This window comes from Anguilla anguilla, chromosome 6, assembly GCF_013347855.1.
Source record: "Anguilla anguilla isolate fAngAng1 chromosome 6, fAngAng1.pri, whole genome shotgun sequence".
In the NCBI taxonomy this organism is placed as follows: domain Eukaryota; kingdom Metazoa; phylum Chordata; class Actinopteri; order Anguilliformes; family Anguillidae; genus Anguilla; species Anguilla anguilla.
Genome location: NC_049206.1, coordinates 17,444,853 through 17,466,698, shown reverse-complemented (window position 1 = coordinate 17,466,698; position 21,846 = coordinate 17,444,853). Strand labels below are relative to the sequence as shown.

Here is a 21,846-nt window from a genome sequence, read left to right as displayed (position 1 = left end):
TATGGAACGACAACCAGTATACAGAGGGGGTCCCCAGCCCAGGACTGAAGTTGGGAATATGAATTGTCACCACGTCTTGTTCGGCATGGAGTACCGCTCTATCGCCGCAAGATGTCACCCATTCCATTTTACATTTAGATAGAACGCAGGCCTACAAAAATGGCGAAATATCTTCACGTGAGTTAGTTTAATCGAAAATGCATATTAATTCGTACTAGATCAGCCACACATAGCATAGGTACCTTCCAGGTTTTTTTAAATTTTTATTACGACACATGCTCAGAGACTTATACGCCACGAGCCGCATGATTGCGTGTCGAATGCCATGCGATAATCTACCTGGAAAACAAACCTGCGACATCAATTTAACAAAAACACTGCATTTTGATACAGTACAAAATTGGATAAATGATTAGGAGTGTAATTGTTATTTATCCTATTTAAACTATATATACGTGCTAGACTACATAAAATGTTGATGCTACAGGAACACCTTTTCAGTAGGCTAAATAACTTAGTAATTGGCAAACAAACAGGTGACCACGCAGCAGGACTATAGACTAGTGCACTAAGAATATGACAACTAGAAACATCCAGTTAGCTGGCTAGCTAATTGTGTAGTGGCCAACGATGACACAGATGTTTGCGTTTCTACATTGCTAATAAAAAATTGCATTAATTTGTAAAAACCAACAAGGGCATTGATGATACCACACATGTAAGCTGCCTCTATAACCGGGCTTGTAGAAAGAAGAAAAGAATGTCGCTCTCAAGCCTGGACACTCCCTTGATTAACGGTAAATGCAGTTGGGTTATGCGAGTTTGAGTTTACAGACATCGACCTCCCGCAAACGCATTTAGTCTTGACATTATAGCCGAAAACGACACGAAGCAATGACACCGTTGCCGCCGCAGTTTGGGTATTTGCGCGGATTGACAAGGTAGAAGGCACTCCCGAAGACAGCTTGGCCGAGCTGGGGCCTTGGGTGCCCGTGCAAGATATGCGAGTTTGATTGGTAGATACTGGGGATCCGCTTCACAACCACTGACAACCGAGAGGCTGGGTGGAAGAAATCGGGTGGGAGGAGACGGCAACGGGAGAAAAGAAGGCATTTGAGATTTTTATTTAAACATCCTAATAGAAATCCGAGACCTAACTTCTTCAAGCAGATACAACATAGGATCACATTCACAGTTAATGCATTTGTAGAAGAACAGGTGAGGTGTTATTTTGATTTACGGCTTGTATATGTTAATGATGCTAGCTAGCATGCAGCGCTAACGTGCTGTTGTTGATGCACATTTTTAGCTTTTCTTCCTTTTTCTTCTCATGATCCGTGATGTCACTGCGAGCATATGTGGTGTGTGTAGAGTTATTGACTGACTAACAGGATTTACGACAAAATGCATATTATTATAGTGATTCGTTTGATAAAGTTGGTGCTTGTATGGATTTAACACTGTAGCTAACGGTACAGTGTGGAATAGGGAGTGAGCATGCTACTCTGACAGTGCTGGCGGCCGGTAATCAGTAATCAAGAAGCTTGCTTGCAACGTTAGCTGGTTAGATACAGTACCTAGAAAGCAATCGTTAATGGGTAACACTGTCTCAGACTGAATCAATCTAAAATTAGCCTGATAAATTATAACAACTATTTCTGTTTTGCCTGATCTAACGGCACCGCACTAACGTTAACTATCGATGTTTTATGCGATATTTAACTAAACATGGACATTCCTGGGCATATACCATAGCAGCCCAAAAATCGTCATGGCCGATTAATGCCCTGTCTTTATGCATTAATTAGCTTGTTTTGTACAGGTTTGTAAATAATGTAGCTAACGTTTGTGTATCCAAGGGTACTGTTGACAGACAACTTGCCCGCATGGTTGCTGTGCTTTGTAAATAACGCTACCACAGATTCAGCAAAGCAGGACAATTGCCATCTAACCACAGCATTTGCAATTTTGGTGCTTTAATTGTAAACCAGTGGTTCCCATCCTCGGTCCAGGGGGACTATTAGGTCGTTGAACACGTGCTTAATACATGCAGGTGTGGCTCGCTATCATTTGCATTGTTTTTGAATTCTTCATTATCTACCGAGTGGTTAGTTTTAGTGTTCACGCTTTTCCTAATTTTTTTTTTTTTTCCTAGGAACCTATTGATTCATTTCAATTTTTAAGCTGATTAGTTAAATGATTTAGTTACCTGTTTTAGTGAAATTGTTTACAGTATAGCACAATGTGAATTGTGAACATAAACCTCAGGTATAAAGCTCTAGACCACAGAACTGCATTACAACTGGAACTGCTGTCCAAAGTTGTGCATGGCATGTAGGCCTATAGCTATTTCTGACAAAATGTGGCTTAAGAGGGTGAATACATCCATCTGAAAAATTAACAGCTTGTTAAAATTCTGGGATTGCAGTTGTGGTCGGAACGAAAACCAGCATACGCCGTGGTCCCCCAGGACCGAGGTTGTGAAACACTGTTCTAAACAATCCATCTGAAACAAACAATGTTAGGATCCGGAAAAAAACAGCCTAAAAGTAAGAAAGCGGTCATTTATTGTTGTTACTGACCTACTCAGATAAGGGACGTGGAGACACATTTTCTATTAAACATCATAAATTCAGCATTGTTACTCGTACCACGGAATTGTGAATAGATTTGGATTTTCCTTGTGACTGTCATTGTGTTTTTATTCTAAAAGCGTACCCATTGTCACAATAATTCACGGGTAAATCTGAGTTGTTGTGTCACCACAGCAGCCTTGTGATTGCTGACCTCATTTACTGCCAGTATTTAACTTAAAAAAAAAAAAAAAACTGAACTGGCACTAGCCAACTCTCTTAGTAACATGCCATCTCCTTAAATTTGATAGAATGCAGTTTAGGAAGGGATACTAGCTGAGAGGGTTTTTAGAATCCCATTTGAAGTTAAATTTCTGCCAACATTCTAAAGGCCTGGTCCATTCTACTGGCTCTGTGTCAGGTCTCTGTAGCACAGCCATGGTAATGGTATCTTTCCTTTTATAAGGTCTGTTGGACATTCAGTGAGAGAGAGTTGTTTTAAATCCACAGTTCTAATTAGGCGTAGTCTGTGTTTTCATGGGCTCCGGTCTGAAAATCACTGTATCCCGCTGTTTCCATAATTGATATTCAGTGAAACTCTTGGCCTTTTTTTAATGAATTTGGACAGTGGTGTTTGAGCTGTTGCTATCAAAAGCGAGGCTCCCCAGGCATTCCAAGTCCATGGCACACTGAATGATTGATGCTCTGTTTAATCTCTGTGAATGCCTACAGAAGGGTGGATTGCATGCTTTTTCCACTTGTAGGTGTTTTTCATGGTCTGTTTAAACCTTTCTTGTGATCCACCAATCGTGAGTCAACTTCCCAGTCCACAGTTGAGGAGGCACTGGTCTAAAATCAAGTTTGTTGGCTCTGTGGCTATTGACAGGTTGTTCATGTATGTAAGGGTCTCTCTCCGTCTCTTCAGTTCACCGTTCAAAGCTGACGCCATGACGGCCGAGGAGACCATCAACATCAAGGAGGTGGAGATCATCAAGGTGATCCTGGACTTCCTCAACTCCAGAAAGCTCCACATCAGCATGCTTGCCCTGGAGAAGGAGAGTGGGGTGATCAATGGCCTGTACTCGGATGACATGCTCTTTCTGAGGTACTGTTCGGCATCCCCTTTCTCTACCTCTGGGCCCCGTGCCCAACTGGGCTGGTCCTCCAGGGGCCCCTCTGAAGCTCCCCTCCCCTGACTGAAAGACACATTCAGAATGCTTTGAAATGCTTCAGGAGATGCTCTCACAAAGTGCCCATTCATGTTCCAAGCCTCTGAAATGCATGGCTGCCTATTATGTAAACAGATTTAAAGGCTGTTTTGCCTGTAGCAGCAATGCCTAATTAGCCCATTAGAACATGAAGCAGCAATTACCAGCAGAGGGTACATGGTTGATAAGAGAGAAAAGTTAGTTTTTTTGTTACCTTATTGCAGTGTACTGAAATCTGAAAAATGTTCTGAATTATCTGGCTGCAATCAAGAGACAATTTTTCATGAATTAATATTTTTTGGTTTGAATTAAAAATGTCTTGTTAATTCAGAAAGCTGGTTTCCTTGATACATTTTTGATAATACAGAATTATGAGTGGGGTGTGTGGGTGTGTGTGGGGTTTTGTACCCTCCAAATGTAAACCTTTGATAAACCTTTGATAAGGGTGAACAAAAAAGACTGCATAAAAGGAATGAAACAAATACTGACCAACCTTTTTATTACCATGCATGTGGGAGTTATTCTGCTTTAGTAGTGATTCAATGGACAAAGCCAAAATAGCACTCTTGGCACTCTTGTGTGAAAATTGTCTTTAGAAGCTTTTGAAAACTATGTAGCATACATAAAAAAGAAATACTGTATTACAAGCCCTGTAGCATTTAATATTCTAACTGACCAGCTTCTTAGTCAGGTGCCATACTGTAGTAGGGAAGCACTTTGCAGCTCCATGTTACCCTATCTCTAGGGTCATAGACCCCATGTTTTTATTTCTCTGTTCAGGCAGTTGGTGCTGGATGGCCAATGGGATGAGGTGCTGCAGTTCATTCAGCCACTGGAGTGTATGGAAAAGTTTGACACGAGGCGGTACGTGGCATATGTGTTTAAACCAGGAAGGGGATTGGAGATTAGCTGCAGAGCTAAGGGGTTCCCTACGGTGACGCTTGTGTTCCTCCCTACAGGTTCCGCTATATTGTCTTGAAACAGAAGTTCCTGGAGGCTCTGTGCGTCAACAATGCCATGTCTGCTGAGGATGAGCCACAGCATGTGAGTTACAGATCCCCAACTCTCAGCCCTGCTCATTTTATAAGCTGTCCTGCCATGGGTGTGACTGTTTGTGTATAAACGTGTATGTGCATGCATACACGTATGTGTGTGTGTGTACATCACTGTACTGAGACTCAGGTCACAATTACAACTGGACTTTCCAAAAGAGGGTGGAAGAATTGGACGGAAAGCAGTGTCTGAGCTTTCTGTGTTAAAGGCTCATAGTCCGTAGGAAGGGTTTAATGCTGAAGCGCCCCCTGTCTGCTGCCTTGTGCTGCACCACAGCTGGAGCTGACCATGCAGGAGGCGGTGAAATGCCTGCACACGCTGGAGGAGTTCTGCCCGTCCAAGGACGACTACAGCAAGCTGTGCCTGCTCCTGACGCTGCCCCGCCTCACCAACCACGCCGAGTTCAAGGACTGGAACCCGAGCACGGCGCGCGTGCACTGCTTCGAGGAGGCCTGCGGCATGGTGGCCGAGTTCATCCCGGCCGACCGCAAGCTGAGCGAGGCCGGCTTCAAGGCCAGCGGCAACCGGCTCTTCCAGCTGCTCATCAAGGGCGTGCTGTACGAGTGCTGCGTGGAGTTCTGCCAGAGCCGCGCCACGGGCGAGGAGATCACCGAGAGCGAGGTGCTGCTGGGCATCGACATGCTCTGCGGCAACGGCTGCGACGACCTGGACCTCAGCCTGCTGTCCTGGCTGCAGAACATGGCGCCCGGCCTCTTCTCCTGCGCCTTCGAGCAGAAGCTGCTCAACATCCACGTGGACCGGCTGGTGAAGCCGGCCAAGGCGGCGCACGCCGACCTGCTCACGCCGCTCATCAGCAAGCTGTCGCCGTACCCGTCCTCGCCGCTGCGCCGGCCCCAGTCCGCCGACGCCTACATGTCGCGCTCGCTCAACCCCGCCCTGGACGGCCTCTCCTACGGCCTCTCCGGCCAGGACAAGCGGGCGGCGGACGGGGTGGGCCGGACGTCGCCCATGTCGCACTCCTTCGCCAACTTCCAGTACCCCGGCGCGCCCAACCTGTCCCGCAGCCTGATGCTGGAGAGCAGCGGCTGCCACAGCATCTTTGAGGAGTCGCCAGAGAGGTAGGCCCCATGTTTTCATGCCCACATGACTTATTTCCTCCTTCCCCATTGGATTTCCAGCGACTGGCCTGCATCTGGCATCTCTCCTTTATATCTCTAGTACAGTTAAAATGTTGGTGTTCTATCCATATTGCTTAGAGCAGAGATGGCTAACCCTGGTACTGGTTCTCATTGTTAGACAACATTTAAGAGCAATTTCAGCAGTGTATTACACATTTATTTGGTCTAAACTGGTTGCTAATTTTCAATGTGTATGGAAGTTTTTTGAGCTTACATTTTAAATGAGCACAAAGGTTCACTTTGCAGCTCACCGGTTGATTGAAGTTTATGCAGTATGTTAGTAGGCTGTAGGGATGGAAATGGCCTTCCTAATGCACTGCAGTTTGAAATGGTCCCCGTCTTATTACAAACAGATTTGTTCAGTGAGTGAAAGTCACCAGTAGTCTATTGCACTAACCTGCTTCTGGTAAAACCTGGAAAACCTCAGGCCGCTTAGGGAGCACTATCACCATCCCTTTGTGCGCCGGTGTGATAACTGGGATTGCTGTGACTCCTGGGGCAGCCTTGCGGAGCAGACGAGCTGTGGTGTTTCTCTGCAAATTTGTCCATATGGCCCTGCTGACCCCCGATAATCCAGTTATATGTGTAGTAATGAAGCGGCAGATTAACCCCTGAGCAGCGGGGAGTCATATGGCACATGCATACAGCTGGCCAATGAGGATTCCCTGTGGATTTCACTGTATACTGCCATGGGGTCTACTGCCTGAGTTAGCGACATCTTTAGAGCACAAATGTGAAGTATTGCCGGTTCAGTCATTCTGAATTGCCACTAAGTTAAGGTGTATTTTGTGGTTCTCATGGGAGATTGTTAAGAAGGCCAGCCAAGAGGTTTGGCGGGAGTGAATGCATTGAGCACGGAATGGCTCGAGCAGTGATTGAAGTTGGCGGCAGCGGGCGGTGTCTGCTTCAGGTTGTACTGAGGAGTTCTTTCATTCTAGTTCCAGGACCGAGACGCCGGTGGACCGAATGCTGGCCTCAGAGCGGCCCACCTCAGGCCCCGGCAGCGATGCTGTCTCTCCAGGCTCCGCGGAGAAGAACGAGGTAATTAACCAATCCAGCGCGCTTTAATTAAATGAACCCCTGGTGTGTTGTCGCTTATTATGCTGTGTCGTGTCTATTCTTATCCGGGGTACAATCATATTAGGTTGGTGCAGATTGTGCAGGAGCGAGGCCATCCAGTCAACAGTCCTGTGACGAGAAAGTGACATTTATGATAGAAAATAGACTTTTTGAATTGAATTTTGTGTTCATCTCAACCTCAGTGGTGCCAGACCATGGTGTCGCCTTTTCTCTTTCACTTTTCTGCATATTTCTCTCTCTCTCTCTCTCTCTCTCTGTCTCCCTCCCTCTCTCTTTATTTATATAGCCTATTTTGTGCATTTTCAGTCTGAGTCTTCCACTGTACTAAACATGGATTGCTCAGAGTTCCAGCGAGGAGCAGATAGATGTCACCTTGCTGTCTCAACGTATGCAACGTGAATGACTGCCCCTGACACCTGATTTGATGATGGTGGAAAGGGTGACATTGTGAAAACACTCGGGGTCAGGCGATCGGTTTAATATTTGCTGTAGAGCAAGTCTACCCCCTGCAATGAAAAACACAAATCAGTGCTCTTCTAATTTATCTCCCGGGTGTGATTGTTTGCCGGCGGTTTCAGCTGATTGCGCTGGCTTAGCTGTGAGGTGGCATTATGGGAGAGGTCCGTTTGGTGATATACGGCAGTCCTGGGATGGCACGCGGAGGAGGGGAGGATTTATTGGCGTCCTGGGACGACGCTCTCTGTGTGTCCTCCAGAAGGCCTGGCTGTGGGCTGGTGCTGCGCCAATCTGATAGAGAGGAAACGGAGGACACCGGGCAGGACACAGAATGGAGGACAGCTGCCACCAGCCTGGCCCGAGTCAAAGGCTGGGGAAGATCAGTTTGCACTGTGGGAATACGCTCCCCCTCTGCCAATCCCCGTCTGCTGGAAGTGTTCCTGCTTACGGCTGTGTCTCTGTCCTGATGGACTGCAGACATGTTCTGACCTGACTGCTAATGTGTCAGTAATGCTGTGGTGTGCGCTCTGTGTTCATAAATCTGAACTGCATTGAGTCGACTGGAGAGCATTATGGGAATTCAATACCTGTCCGCAGCCTCGAAACCTTGACAGTAGAGGGACTTTTTTAAAGAAGAAAAACAGGACAGACTCTTCTGAGCTGTTCTTCTGAGTATATCTCCTTTAGATACTGATATTTGCTTTGTCATGATTGAGCTGAATGGATCAAATGCGGAGAAATGTTTCCACTGGTGCATTTAAATCTGGCACGATTGCCTCCACAGATTGCTGTGCACTGGGACCATTCCATATCATCACATTTCCGGCTGTGATTAGCTCTATGTGGGAGGCTGGGTGTCCTTCTAGCAGGGTGGGGGAGGAGGAAGACTCTCAGTTGTTAGTTGTTAGTGAGGTGTGTATTGTCAGAGGAGATATCCACATGGATTTGGTAGCACTCCTGCACTTGTACACGTTTTATTGTGTGCAACTGAAAACAGGCACATTTCTAATAAAAGTGAGCCCTCTCAGCAAGTTTGTGGCATAGGTAACCTGCCGTTATGTTTGGAATTGTTGACAATGTCTCACTGTCTTTTTCTAAGGTGAAGAGTGGCTCATCTTTAGGGTATCTGCAGTAAAATGCTTAGTCTTTGTAGGAGTACGAGAATGTAAAAAGGCCTGTTCTGAGAATCAGTCTTCAGATATTTCCTCAGCAATCCCAGCCTTAACAGCAGAAGGACTTAACCAGCTAAATTGTTGACATGTTATTTTGCCCATACTGCTTGGCGTATTTCAGTGGTCGTTCCCTGAAGCCCTTACCCGGGTCTGCAGCAGCAACACCTGCCCGGTGGTTCGAACACACAACCCTTCAACAGCGGCTATCGCAGGCTACACGATTTCATTTGGCTACCCATTTTTTTTGGCTTGCCCCCCTCAGTTGCGGGACTCGGCAGAGCAGTTCCAGGAGTATTACCGCCAGCGAATGCGCGTCCAGCAGCATCTGGAGCAGAAGGAACAGCAGAGACAGCTCTACCAGCAGATGCTCCTGGAGGGAGGAGTCAACCAGCCTGTGGAGTCGGACGTCCAGCAGAACCTGACTGAGAAGTTCCTCAACAGGTCAGCTACTGACATGAGTGGAGATAGTACATCTGCCTCCATCTCTAATTATTTTGCAGACACTGCAACACTGAAATATCCCCAACTAATTTCCTGTTGCCATGTTACCATGTGCTCCTCTATTATGGGCTATCATATTGGGTGCTGTCATTCGGTGACTTGTTTAAACCATTCAAGACTTCTCTCTCTGCAAAAAAAATATGGTTCAAATTAGTGACTGACAACTCCACCCATTTTAGCGTTCTTGTGAATGAGATGAGTCTATCCAGGCGGAATGGTGTCTAGAACGCAGTATCTATTTTTTCTCCCCTGCATTAGCCTCTTTTTTTCGGTAAAAAACACAGAATCCTGCATTTATGCGAGTACTGTGGAGTGTGCCTGCTTTTGCTGTAGTTCTCTCAGTGCGAGATTTGGGTGGCCTAGAAATAACTAGAAAGGCACAACTGGCATCTGAAACTGGGGATAAGTTTGGGATTTTCCATCTCTCTGAAATTCAGAGGAACAGGACGTACAGTACTTATACTGGGTTTGTGCTTTTTTTGGAGTGGGGAGCGGGACAGCAGGGCCGTCCCAGTGCAATGCAGTAATGCTAATGATGTCATCAAGGCCCAACCCTAATAAATTATGCAAGAAGGGGAAGGATCTGAGGTTCTTTTGTTGTGTCTAGATTTTTGAAAATGGCCTGGAGGAAAGTGGAAGAAAGTGTTGTTTACTTTACACAGGCAGGATTTGGAAAACTCTGACAGAAAAGGAGTCATTTACATTGATCAGCCTCGTGGGACAGGGGCGAGAGTACAATTTGTCCTCAAAGGCGAGGGTGATGAGGTTTCTGTGCGTAGTCCCATCTGAATTCAGGAGAGGGCCACAGGGGAACTCCCTTTGATGTGGGGGAGGGGACTCCGCTGCAGCCTTTGGTGGGGCAGAACTCCAGATGGTGCGGGCTGCATTTTGGGGAGAACGGGGGGGAGGGGACACGGTACACAATGCTGCTCCACCCTGTCCCTCTGAGCTGGGAGACACGCACAGTCTGCCAGCTGCCCTCACCTGCTCTGAGCCACTTCAAAGGCCTTTGTTTCTTAAGGCTTGTATCACGGAGACAGCCTTGTGATTGTCATTTTACATGTACAAGCACCAAAATGGAGCTTATGAAAGAAAAAGCAATATGTCAAAGGTCAGAGGTCACCTATCAGTCTTATTTTAGTGCTCTGACAGTTTCTAACAAAGATCCGCAAATCACATGGTAATTTTTGCAATGGCTGTTTTGTCCTGTTCCTTCAGGCTGGTGTGCCTTAATTATTCTTAATTGATTAAGCCCCAGTTTTCCCCAAAGTAATGGGTTAATTAGCCATTCACTTTTACGCCAACCTAATGCATTTGGCCAAAGTACAGCAAATTATGATTTTGTGACCGCATTGCACTCATTCATTCTTCTAGAGGAATTAATTGAACCAAGATAGTTTTTTTTTTTTTTTAGGAAATTAGTAAATGGTGTGCTGAAATAATTCTATAATTATGAGTTCTGAGCAAAGGCAGGCATTATCCTGGCTCTCCAGGAACTAAGTTGACACCCCGCTGTAGGTGTTGACAGTGTGCTAATTAAATAGACATGGGGTATAAATGTGGGTGAGTTCATTTACATTTAATGCAGATTTTAGAGGATATGAATTGACAGATTGTATGCTGAGACTATGCTGAAACTCATCGGAGGGATTTAGGTGCTAACACGGTGCTGAGGGGTGTTAGTGCTAACACTGTGCTGGGGATGTTAGTGCTAACACTGTGCTGGGGATGTTAGTGCTAACAGTGTGCTGTGTGCTGGTCTTCAGGTCCATTCAGAAGCTGGAGGAGCTGAATGTGGGAATGGATAGCCTGGGGGAGGAGGTACTTTCCCTGAGCCAGCAGTGCAATGGGACGGCGGAAGGCACGGGAACGGCCCCCGGGACCAACATCACCCTCGCACCTGAGCCCGGCAAGCCGCCAGACGCCACCGACGTGCTCAGCAGCACCCCCCAGAGGGGCGAGGCACAAGGGCTGCCCGCGCTGGAGGAGTCTCTGATCCAAACCCCTAAGAGGTGAGCAGATTCATGCTCGCACCCTTACCATCACAACTCATAAGCCCCAGGGCCTGGTCATTAATAATAATACAATAATAAGACTCATAAATGGATTGCATTTATATTTTATATTGCACCTTTCTGGATCACAAAACACTTTACAACGAATGCTAGAAATGCTACGATGGTTACCTCAACCACCACTAATGTGTAGCGCTTCATCTGGGTGACGCATATGGTTGGGAATGTTTTCATACACCAGATGAGAGGTCATTAACACTGTAGCTGTGTGTCTTGTCTGTTTGCCCAGCGTGCAGAAGCCCAGAGCGGGCCAACCCTCCGGCGCGGAAGACTCTGGGTACTCTCCAACACGATGCAAGGGCCCGGAGGTAAGCCCCAGCAACATCGCAGAATTCCCTCAGAAAGGCAGTCTGGGAGTGAGTGTGAGAGGCTGACTAATTCATTAAATTAAATTAGCCTGCTTCAGCCGAAGCCCTCCAGTTCCAGAATTGTCTGGTGACGAAGGAGGCTAGTATTCAGTATTATTGCAGTGCACTTTGTCTTTATCTGCGAGTAACATATTTAAAAAAGGGTTCCGTTTTTTATTTATTTCTTGTTCATTGAATTTGTAACACAACATTATGTCTTTAGTGATTTCCAAAATCACAAAAAAAATGGCCAGAAGGAATGAAAACATACAGTTCCCTTTTAATTTAGTTCTCAAGAGTGATGGACAAAACGTGCATTATGGTTGGATTGAATATATGCTGCACCCTTGGTTTAAATACTCAGTCAGCACTAAGTCTGTACAAATAACCTACAGTGGCTGTATGTTGATTTTGTATCTTAAGTTATCTGGGGTGTTAAACATGGCATGTTGATCCTTTACCAATTGTGAGTAAAACTGGGATTTCTTGCGAGTTCTCCCTGGCAGATTAGTGTTTTTAATTACCAGCCGTTATAAGCAGCTTGGCGTGTTCCTCCAGCACGGTACCTCAGCCCTGCTGCGGAGAACTCTCTGTCACCCTGGGCTTATATCATAATCTCCTGTGTGCATTTTAACTCTTGACTTTCTAATGGATTGGAGTCAAAGCAATAAGTATCTGTTCATTTGAGGGGATTTCAGTGTGTTTTTTTACTTTCCCAAGACTACTTCTTTGGATCAAGTGTGTTGATTCAAATATTCATATTGCACTTGTCGTTTCAGCTAGCCGGATTATACATTTCTCTATGTATACATCTATACATTAGTATGTATCAGACAATTTGAAATAGGCAATCATTTTGCTCTGTAATGTATGATGCTAAGCAACATAATTCAGTTGGGATGTTAAGCCAAAGATATGGTTCACTTTGTGGCATTTATCCTCTGTGTTTGGAACGGGGTGAAAAATCCAAGGCTCACTTTGTGGCATTTATCCTCTGTGTTTGGAACGGGGTGAAAAATCCAAGGCTCACTTTGTGGCATTTATCCTCTGTGTTTGGAACGGGGTGAAAAATCCAAGGCTCACTTTGTGGCATTTATCCTCTGTGTTTGGAACAGGGTGAAAAATCCAAGGCTAACTTTGTGGCGGTGAATACTCTGGAGGACACCCAAGCTGTGCGCGCTGTGGCCTTCCACCCCACGGGGGCGCTGTATGCCGTGGGCTCCAACTCCAAAACGCTGCGGGTTTGCGCCTACCCCGATGTCCTCGACACAAGGTGCGCATCTTTCTTAGGTCTAAAGCTAAACTGTGTGGTACACTACAAGTTTTGGGGAAAGGATATGAGGTGAAAATAACTGGAAATATGTAGCAGACTGAGCCAGTCTTGGTTTTACTGCAAACAGTTTTGTGCACCAGCATTCTTCTAGTAATAACTGGGCCGGGTCAAGGTGTAATGCATTTGAGAGCATAATTTCCGTGCTTGATTATTCACCATCAGTGTTAGTGGTGTGATAGTACTCTATTCTATTATGACATCAGTGAAAGTGTTGCACTAGTGCTGGTGCTGTGGTGCCGTGACGTGGCATTTCCTGGTGTTTGTCCCTCCAGCGGTTCGGGCGCCTCCAAGCAGCCAGTAGTGCGCTTCAAGAGGAACAAGCACCACAAGGGCTCCATCTACTGCGTGGCCTGGAGCCCCTGCGGCCAGCTGCTGGCCACTGGCTCCAATGACAAATTTGTCAAGGTGCTGCCATTCAACGCTGAGTCCTGCAACGCTACAGGTGAGGGGGTCACTGAGTGAACATGGACAGGGCTTGGGGTACAGGTTGTTCCATGTGGCATGGGATATTCCACCCCCAGCAGTCCCACTCCTTATCCAACAGTTGTTGTGCAGAGATGGGCTGGTATGACACTTGAGTTGTGGTTGGCAGAATGCGACCGTTATAGTTTCAATATAGTAACTTGTTTGCAACATACTTTTTTTGAAAGCGCAGCTTTGAAATTCACGGTTTAGATATTAACAGGTGTAATTTATATTGTAGAACAAAACTTGAAACTATCTTAGACTTATGTTAACCACAGACCATATTTTCTTCAGAAATCAAAATCCTAGGAGAAAAAACATTGAAAATCTGTCGAGGGAACCCATGGCTCAAAATGCTAACACACTCTGGATTTTAGGACTACAAACTGTAATACTATTGAATGGTGCTGTTATTTGGCATGAGTGTTTGTGTATACATTAAGTATGAATTGCACTTTCCTGCTATTAAGATTGAAGATGTGACCCCCCTACTCTAAAAGTAAACCAACACAGGCTGATGGCTCTGAGCTACAGGTCAGGTCTGGTTCTGGGATGGGTGTTGCGGTTGTTTTTCAGGCGTTTCGGTGTCTCTGGTTCGCAGGCCCGGACCTGGAGTTCAGCATGCACGACGGCACCATCCGGGACCTGGCCTTCATGGAGGGCCCAGAGTGCGGGGGCTCCATCCTGATCAGCGCCGGCGCGGGGGACTGCAACATCTACACCACCGACTGCCAGAGGGGCCAGGGCCTGCACGCGCTCAGTGGGCACACTGGTACGACCCCGCCCCTCAACCCCAAAAATGTCTTGCTCATGCTCATTTTGCAAATTTCAAATTTGTTTGCTCTGAAAGTCACTCCCCAGATGAGGCCGCCTGCCAACTGAATAAATAAATAAGTGAACAATCTGTACATATAATGAACATGTACATTAGTTAAATAAAAGTGAATGACTGAATGAAAGAGTGATTACATGCATGCATGTGTGCATGTTTGTATGTATGTATTCATGAATTATTGTCTGATGATCAGGAGGTATGTATGAGGTAATGTCTGAGTCTGTGTTGATTCCCAGGACACATCTTGTCCCTGTTTACCTGGGGTGGCTGGATGATCGCGTCGGGCTCCCAGGACAAGACGGTGCGCTTCTGGGACTTACGCGTTCCCAGCTGTGTGAGGGTGGTGGGGACAGCCTTCCATGGGTCAGGTGAGTCTGTGCCTCCACACAGAGACCATTCTGCAGCTGTAATGATTTTATCAATCCACTAGGTGTCACCACATGACCTACGGTGTGGTTTTTTCAGCCCGATAACAAATTTAAGCAGTGCTAGATTTTAGTTGGGTACCTGTGTTTCAGCAGCTAAGAGAGACTGAAAACTCATCCTTAATATTATGATTTGTCCATAATATTGTGATCATTTTAATTATTAATATTCTGCCAAATACATGTTATATATAAATATATAGCTGAAGTATGCAGCACTTGTCCTGCTGGATTTTGTTTTCACCTTAAAATCAATCAGCAGTTTAGACCACTTAGAAAGAGAAACCACTTAGAAACTAGGTGAGCTGCTTTAATTGATCAATTAAGAACTGAGTAACAACAAACCAGCACTCTGTGGCTCCCCAGGACCAAGATTGCAGAACCATAACTATGGTATATGATGTGTACATAGCAATGCATTGATGGTGTGTTAAATAGCTCCTGCACATTGACTATTTTGTAGTGTAGTAATTTGAGGGGATCATGAGGTGATAAAGTTTAGGAACCCTTGATAATGAGTATGTGTCTGTGGTCTGGCAGGCTGGTAATATGGCAGTATTTTTGTGTGCTCTGACAGGTAGCCCGGTGGCGTCGGTAGCGGTGGACCCCAGCGGCCGGCTGCTGGCTACAGGGCAGGAGGACTGCGGCTGCATGCTCTATGACATCAGAGGGGGCCGGATGGTCCAGACGTACCGCCCCCACACCAGCGACGTGCGCTCGGTCCGCTTCTCCCCCGGCGCTCACTACCTGCTCACCGGCTCCTACGACACGAAGGTCATGATCACTGACCTGCAAGGTAGGACTACACCTGCACACACAGGGAACAAGTGATGCGATGCATGCTTAAAGACTGATATTAGTTATCAAAGGAAGTTGGGCACTAATACCCAAAAACTGTCAAAGCACGGCTAATTTTCAGTGACTGTAAACATACAAACAGACTAAGATTTATGGATTGTTGAAAGAATGAACTAAGGCCTCATCCACATCCATGGATGTACCGATTGACGCATGCACTCAGCGATGTGTAATTGCAGAAGGACGTAAAGTGGCCTTTTGCTTAATCCATCCTCTGTGTTTTCCCTCTGTGAAGCTATTTCTGGTCAATGGTTGTTCCAATGTAAACACCCTGACAGTATTATTCAAATAACAAATAAATGTTGCTTCTTTGCATTTGAGCAGCATCTAAATTTCAGATTTTAGGGATGTTAGGTATTCAGATATGTAACACGGTAATAATTATACAGTATTTTTACTATTTCTATTTACACATGATGACATACTGTAGACATGAAGAATCGTGCTCTTGTGTTTTCCCAACAGTGCATGCACATTGGTATTTTACGCTCTCTGCTGCTTAAGTGTGGTGAATTTTTCCGGTTCGTCCTGATGTTTTACAGTACGTTATCTCATCGGAAAACACCCTTGCCTGAGGCGAGTTATGCTTTTACGCCGTGCGTTTGGTAATCCGGTATTTCAGACGTAGATTTTCAGTTTTGGGCGCAGTCGCGTAGCTCAGGGCCACAACGGAAATTTCCCGCCAGGGATGTGATCGTAAGCCCGACTCCCTAACCTGCTGCCCCGCGTCCGCGTCGTTCCCACAGGGGACCTGACGAAGCAGCTGCCCCTGACGGTGGTGGGGGAGCACGGCGACAAGGTGATCCAGTGCAGGTGGCACACGCAGGACCTCTCCTTCCTGTCCTCCTCCGCCGACAGGACCGTCATTCTCTGGACCCACTGCCCGTAGGAAGAGCTGGAGATAAAAGCACAAAGGCCCGTTTCCGAACACCCTCCTCCCCCTCCCTTCCGAGACTCTGCTCCTCGTCTGCCAGGACGAACCAGAAGGCCTCGTTCGTTACAGAAAACACGCCCCATTTCCTCTGTAGGGCTGGAACCAGGCTGGCTTGGTTAGGTCACACTCCGGGCGGTTTCCTGTTATCTTTTGTTTTAAGATTTTTTTTGTCTCAACTAGGGTTGGGTGTCATTTGTATGTTATCGATTCCGATTCCGATTCTGATTCCGATTCCGCTTATTGAATCCTGGTTCTGATTTTTGTGGAAGAAACCAAAATGTTTCAAAAACTACCTTTATTCTTTCCAGATTTCATCCGCTACAAAACATAAACTCAATCAATCATGACATGATAAGCTGTTGGTAAAGAAGACAACCAATAATAATACCTAAATTTAAAATAAAGAATAAAAGTTTCCCTATCAGGAGCTCCAGGGGATGAACTGTAGGAGGCATGACACTGCTCTGTGAACTCTAAGTATTTAAGAGAAGCTTAAATATCGTGCCCTATTTGCCATATAAAAGTTGGAGTTGGATGTATGTTGTGTATTACTTGAGTGCAAGGCGCTGCTAGCGCTAACGGAATTTGGGATGTTGTGACTGGGACTGGGGACGTCGAAAACATTGCAATATTGCAGTAAATGTTTTTAAAAATACTGGAGGTGCTTCCTCCTTTACATGAAAAAAATTTATTGCAGTGATTTTTTATTTTGCTGTATGTGTGTTGCTACTTTCTCTAGTGGAGCTTAGCCACACTTCAGAACATTTACTCCGGTTAGCCAGCTGCAGTAAACTGTAAACAACTGTCTACATTGCTCTGGTGATGTACGACATAACCAGGGATATCGACGTTAGAACTTCAGGTCCTGGCAGTTGACTTAAACTTTTTAATAGACTTTTTTATTGCTCAGTTAATTTAACTCATTTTGCAAACACAACTGAGAATATTCTTTCAGGATTCAATAAGCAAATTCGAAGCTCACACATTCGAAAGCATGCAAACTTCGGATATTGTCAAAATTGTATGCTTGCTTTTTATTATGATGAACGTATTTATCATACTTTTTTTTGCCTCATTCAGTGGCAACTCACCAGTAATAATGAGTTTTTAATCACTAATTTCAATGCCTGCACGCATGCATGCTCAACAGTTGGCAGTTTATTGGAGCCATACACTTTAAGGTGATCAAGTGTATTCATGCCGATCAGCTAGCTAGTTGTTTTGCTGAAATTATAGTGCATGAAATTAACTGTCCTGTGGCTTTGTCAGCAATGAGAGCTAATATATTGGTTTATAGAGAATATATTATATGAATAATAATGAACAAAGCATTGAACTTAATTTCTTTATGCTTTGTGCTTCCTTAGGTACTCTTGCTCTTGGGATAGCAAGAGAGGCTGCAGCTATGTGAGGCGAGGTAGCACAGGTCTGTTATGTGCTACCCTGTTATGTTTGTTATGTCCAAGTTCAGTCACAACAAAAAAGTTAGCTACTCATTTAAACTTTAAAGTCACTGACCTTTTTTGTTAGCTCAGTAGTTGTCCATTTCAGATTAAGTGTCTGCCAGTGGGCTCCAGTGAAAAAGACTGGAGGGCTCTTCTCAAAAGTTTGATGTGACTAGCTAGCTATCAGTTCTTAGCTGTTTCATTTGCTGGCGTTTATGGACTGTGGCGATACAGTTTTCCGACTTCCGTACCCAGAGCTCTATAGAACAGTATTAATCACTAATTGGGTGCCTCTTGAAAAATAATTTAGGGTAATCAAAGCTTTTAGTAAAATAGCAAGCAACTGGTAGTAAGGTTGTTAGCACCATAAACTTAGAAAGGCAATAATTGTTACAGGCTGTGCTAGAAAGTCCTGTAGTGTAGTGGGGTAGTCTCAAAGAAACTTAAGGGGGCCTGGTCCACCCAGGCCCCTTTGTAGAACCAGACCTGGATGGCAGCATTAGGTGTGTCTGCTACAGCAATAGGCAGTGCGATGGAAACTCCATCTTGCTGTCACCTACCGACTCAGCCAACTTTTTTCCCAACTTGTGCCAGCCTGGTTCCAGTCACACAGTATAAAAGGGTATATGGACGTTGATGTGTCTCTATGCTTGTGCTGATGGCAGTGTAAAGTATTACTTTGCTGTGCTTTCAGTCATTCCTCAGGCATAACTGCTTCTTGTGACTCAGTATGGTCCTGTTGAAGATGTGCGTAGTGATTCCTCTGTCCTTATAGATGTGTGTACTTTTACAGGGAGAAAAAATCCCAACTTTTAACTGTTTACAGTTGTTTTGTCTTGCTGCGTTCCCGAAGTCATAGAGGAAGCACATGCTTGGGACGCACTCACCCAGGCACTGATACTGTTGACCATTCCAGTAGTTCACACACAACAGAACCCCCTCCCCCATTCTAGGATTTAGGCCTATCCCGTTGGAGCCAAAATGGGGGAGCGAGAAACAACAGTATGTTAGTTGTCAGGTGCCTTGACATATCAATTTGCATAGAAAGCTTTATCAACTCTTAATGAACTAGCTGGGCTTAGTTATAGCTGTACAGTGTCATTGAGATTATATTTTTGCACTGTGTGCGTGTTTTTAATTGTATTTTATTTTACAGTGAGAGTTATGCTGCTATCTTTTTTTTTGTCCACTTAAAAGAGACCTGCGTAATGTTACCAACTATCCTGCATGGCTGCACGTGAGTGACAAGAATGCCGCGATCGGAATAACAAAATTGAAACATCAAGTACTGTTTCTGATGATGAGTCAGTCTAGCACTGCAAGTAGATGTAGGAAAATGAAAAACACAGCCTTTTGCAAATTCCTAATATCTGATTTTAAACTTACTGCGCTTACTAGCCTCCTCATACATATCTTTGTAAATAATTTAAAAAATGTATAAAGGAACACTTGTTTTAGTTATTTATGGTTAGATCAGTGTTTTGTTTTAAAGTTGCTTGCAAAATGGCAGCCTTTACTTGGCTTACCCTTTGAATGGCTTGCTTGTAAGTAAAAGACAAACCTAAAACTCACAAAAGGAACAAAATAAAATGGCTAATTTGCTCATTTGTATGTAGAAAACTGGATAAAGAAGCGAACAGGTCGTCATTAAAGAAACGTAACATTCTACAACCTCTTCACTAATTCCATAATCTCTTCACAATATGCTTCCCAACTTGTCACTGAGTTCATGTTTACACTGCCAGACCTTAGATTCAGTGTATAAATAATGATGCCATCCATGCAGATGGATTTAATTAAGGCACAAAAAGGGAGCATTTAAAAAAAGACTACCTGCCTCATTGAACTATATTGAAAATGCATGCGTTTCGTTTAGGCCCAACGAAGCATAAGATATACAGTTGTTTGGTCAGTACATTTACTTTTTGCTACTTTCCCCCACCCCAATTTACTTTTGTACTTTGTCCATGGAACTGCCCCAATATCTTTTTCTCATGAAATTTAGATATGACAAATGGCACAATACCCCTGATATTGTTTTTTTTTTGCATAGATGTATTTATTTATTGTTACTAATGCTGCCAATGTCTATATTTTATGCAACAGCTGTCTGTGGAGTTAAGTAGCCTTTTCTGAACTGTGTTTAAAAATGGACAAAATGAATAGTTCTGAGTGTGTCTGCAGCGGTGTTGTAATAAAGGCCTTTCTGACACTTACTCACGTTGATGTTATTTTTGTCTTTTACGTTATTTTGCTCCTCCTTCGGAATAATCGATGTGGAATAATATATTCGTCTAATAATTTTTGATTGAACAATTTATCGTGGACAAATGAATTTGCAACCACGTGTTCAAAGGGGGCATAGTAACTGCAAATATTTAGCAAATGTTCATCATGCTTATGATTGGGTTAGTGTCGATTTCAAACATGAAACAAGTTAAACCTCGCTATATTAACATTTTTATTAGCTAAGCAGGAACTACCGTTGCCAAGGAAAAACTTCCCAAGGCTCATATATTAAGGACATTTTAACTGAAATTTTTTTATTCATATTATTTATTCATAATCTACAAAAAAAGAAGAAAACCTCTACAATGAAATGTACTGTACAGTGGAAATGGCATGTAGGTGTGTGTGACAGGTTGCCTTTGCAGTTCACCATGAGAAAATAGAGGGCATCAGTGCAGGGCACTGGATTGAAACAGATTGAATGGATGGATAGTCCGACAGGTGAGTGGATGAAGTACAAAGTAATATGGTCGTGAGCATGTCTTTTCACATATTCCTTAAGTGTAATAACTACTTATCCACAAACATTTCTTAGCATGGGGAAGGAGGTTAGTCACAATACAGCATGATCCTTGTGGCAAATTACACAAGCTCTTGATTAATCCCTTCTTATTGACCCCTCTCCAAGTATGAACTAGAGCCCCATTTCACCATCTAAATCTGTACACTGCTTGTTCCTTACCCTTCCTTTTGAAAATATTTCTTTCTTTCCAGGCGATTGCAGTTACAATAACAACCTGTCTCACTGAGCCGATGACACATACAGGGCAGGGCATCAGTTAGTTCCTGGTTGCTCTCCTCAAGGACCTGCCTATCGTACTTCAGATCCCAGTGCTTGTGACCATTGTGCTTTCTATCCGGGTAAGCCAGCCGCTCCCCGTGCCCTTTGCCCAGCGCAAAAGGCAAACTTCAGCTTTGGCTATACTGAGAACAATAAGTATGAGGGTATCTATAATGGGACTTTTGGCTAAATGGCTAAAAATAAGGATAAAAATACATGCCTGCAAAGACTTAACATATGGGTGCGCACAGTCCTTCATTCAGCATGCCATGGTCAAGCAGGATTTATTGCCAGGAGCTGCCCTCTCTAGCTGTAGTGTATACCCAGACCCAGGGGTACAGCTCCAGAGCCCCTGGAGCAGAATTACAGGAACCCCTCAGGCCAGCCCCTCCCCCCATCAAGCGGCAGTGCGAGGCCCAGGAAAACACATCTGCACTGCTGAGAGCAGAGGAGTAGACGTGGCCCGGAACACCACTGGAGAACCTGGGTCGCAGGGAGAACGAGGTCCACTTAAAGGAGCAGAGCGAGGAGCTATCGGAGACAGTGGACACACAGTGGGGCGACTGCAGGAGGTGGTGCGAAGACACAGGGAGGGAAGGAGAAAGTCAAGAGCCGTGGGAGAAGAACTGGGACACTTGTAGCGTGAATCCTGAATACAGCCCTTAACTCTGCAGTCACACATAATATTATCAGACTCCACTGATCTTGAATTTCAGTGCATAAACGTATCAGAATCACCCTGATGTCTGCTCTGTTTAACTGGAGTCATCTGTCTACAGTAAGAAAACCCATAAGTTGGGTCTTTTTTTGCAACGAAGTGGGATTTACAGTGACTACTGACCACGCTGCATAGGTGCCAATTTTAAATTTCCAAAAA

General features: G+C 44.8%; 1 protein-coding gene across 2 annotated transcripts; it reads left to right on the top strand.

The window, feature by feature from the left end:
• The first annotated feature begins 212 nt into the window (after nt 1–212).
• LOC118230662 (WD repeat-containing protein 47-like) lies at nt 213–17,078 on the top strand. 2 transcript variants are annotated; one of them, XM_035423874.1, is made up of 15 exons: nt 213–797; nt 3,499–3,678; nt 4,562–4,645; nt 4,741–4,825; nt 5,111–5,913; nt 6,912–7,014; nt 8,944–9,122; nt 10,949–11,194; nt 11,487–11,565; nt 12,720–12,877; nt 13,210–13,379; nt 14,004–14,174; nt 14,474–14,605; nt 15,240–15,458; nt 16,267–17,078. In XM_035423874.1, the coding sequence occupies exons 2-15, from the start codon at nt 3,521–3,523 to the stop codon at nt 16,407–16,409; spliced, it is 2,730 nt and encodes a 909-aa protein (XP_035279765.1). In that variant the 5' UTR covers nt 213–797; nt 3,499–3,520; the 3' UTR covers nt 16,410–17,078. The 2 variants fall into 2 exon arrangements, with proteins under 2 accessions (XP_035279765.1, XP_035279764.1); XM_035423873.1 differs by lacking the exon at nt 213–797 and adding an exon at nt 811–1,218.
• The last annotated feature ends 4,768 nt before the right edge of the window (nt 17,079–21,846 follow it).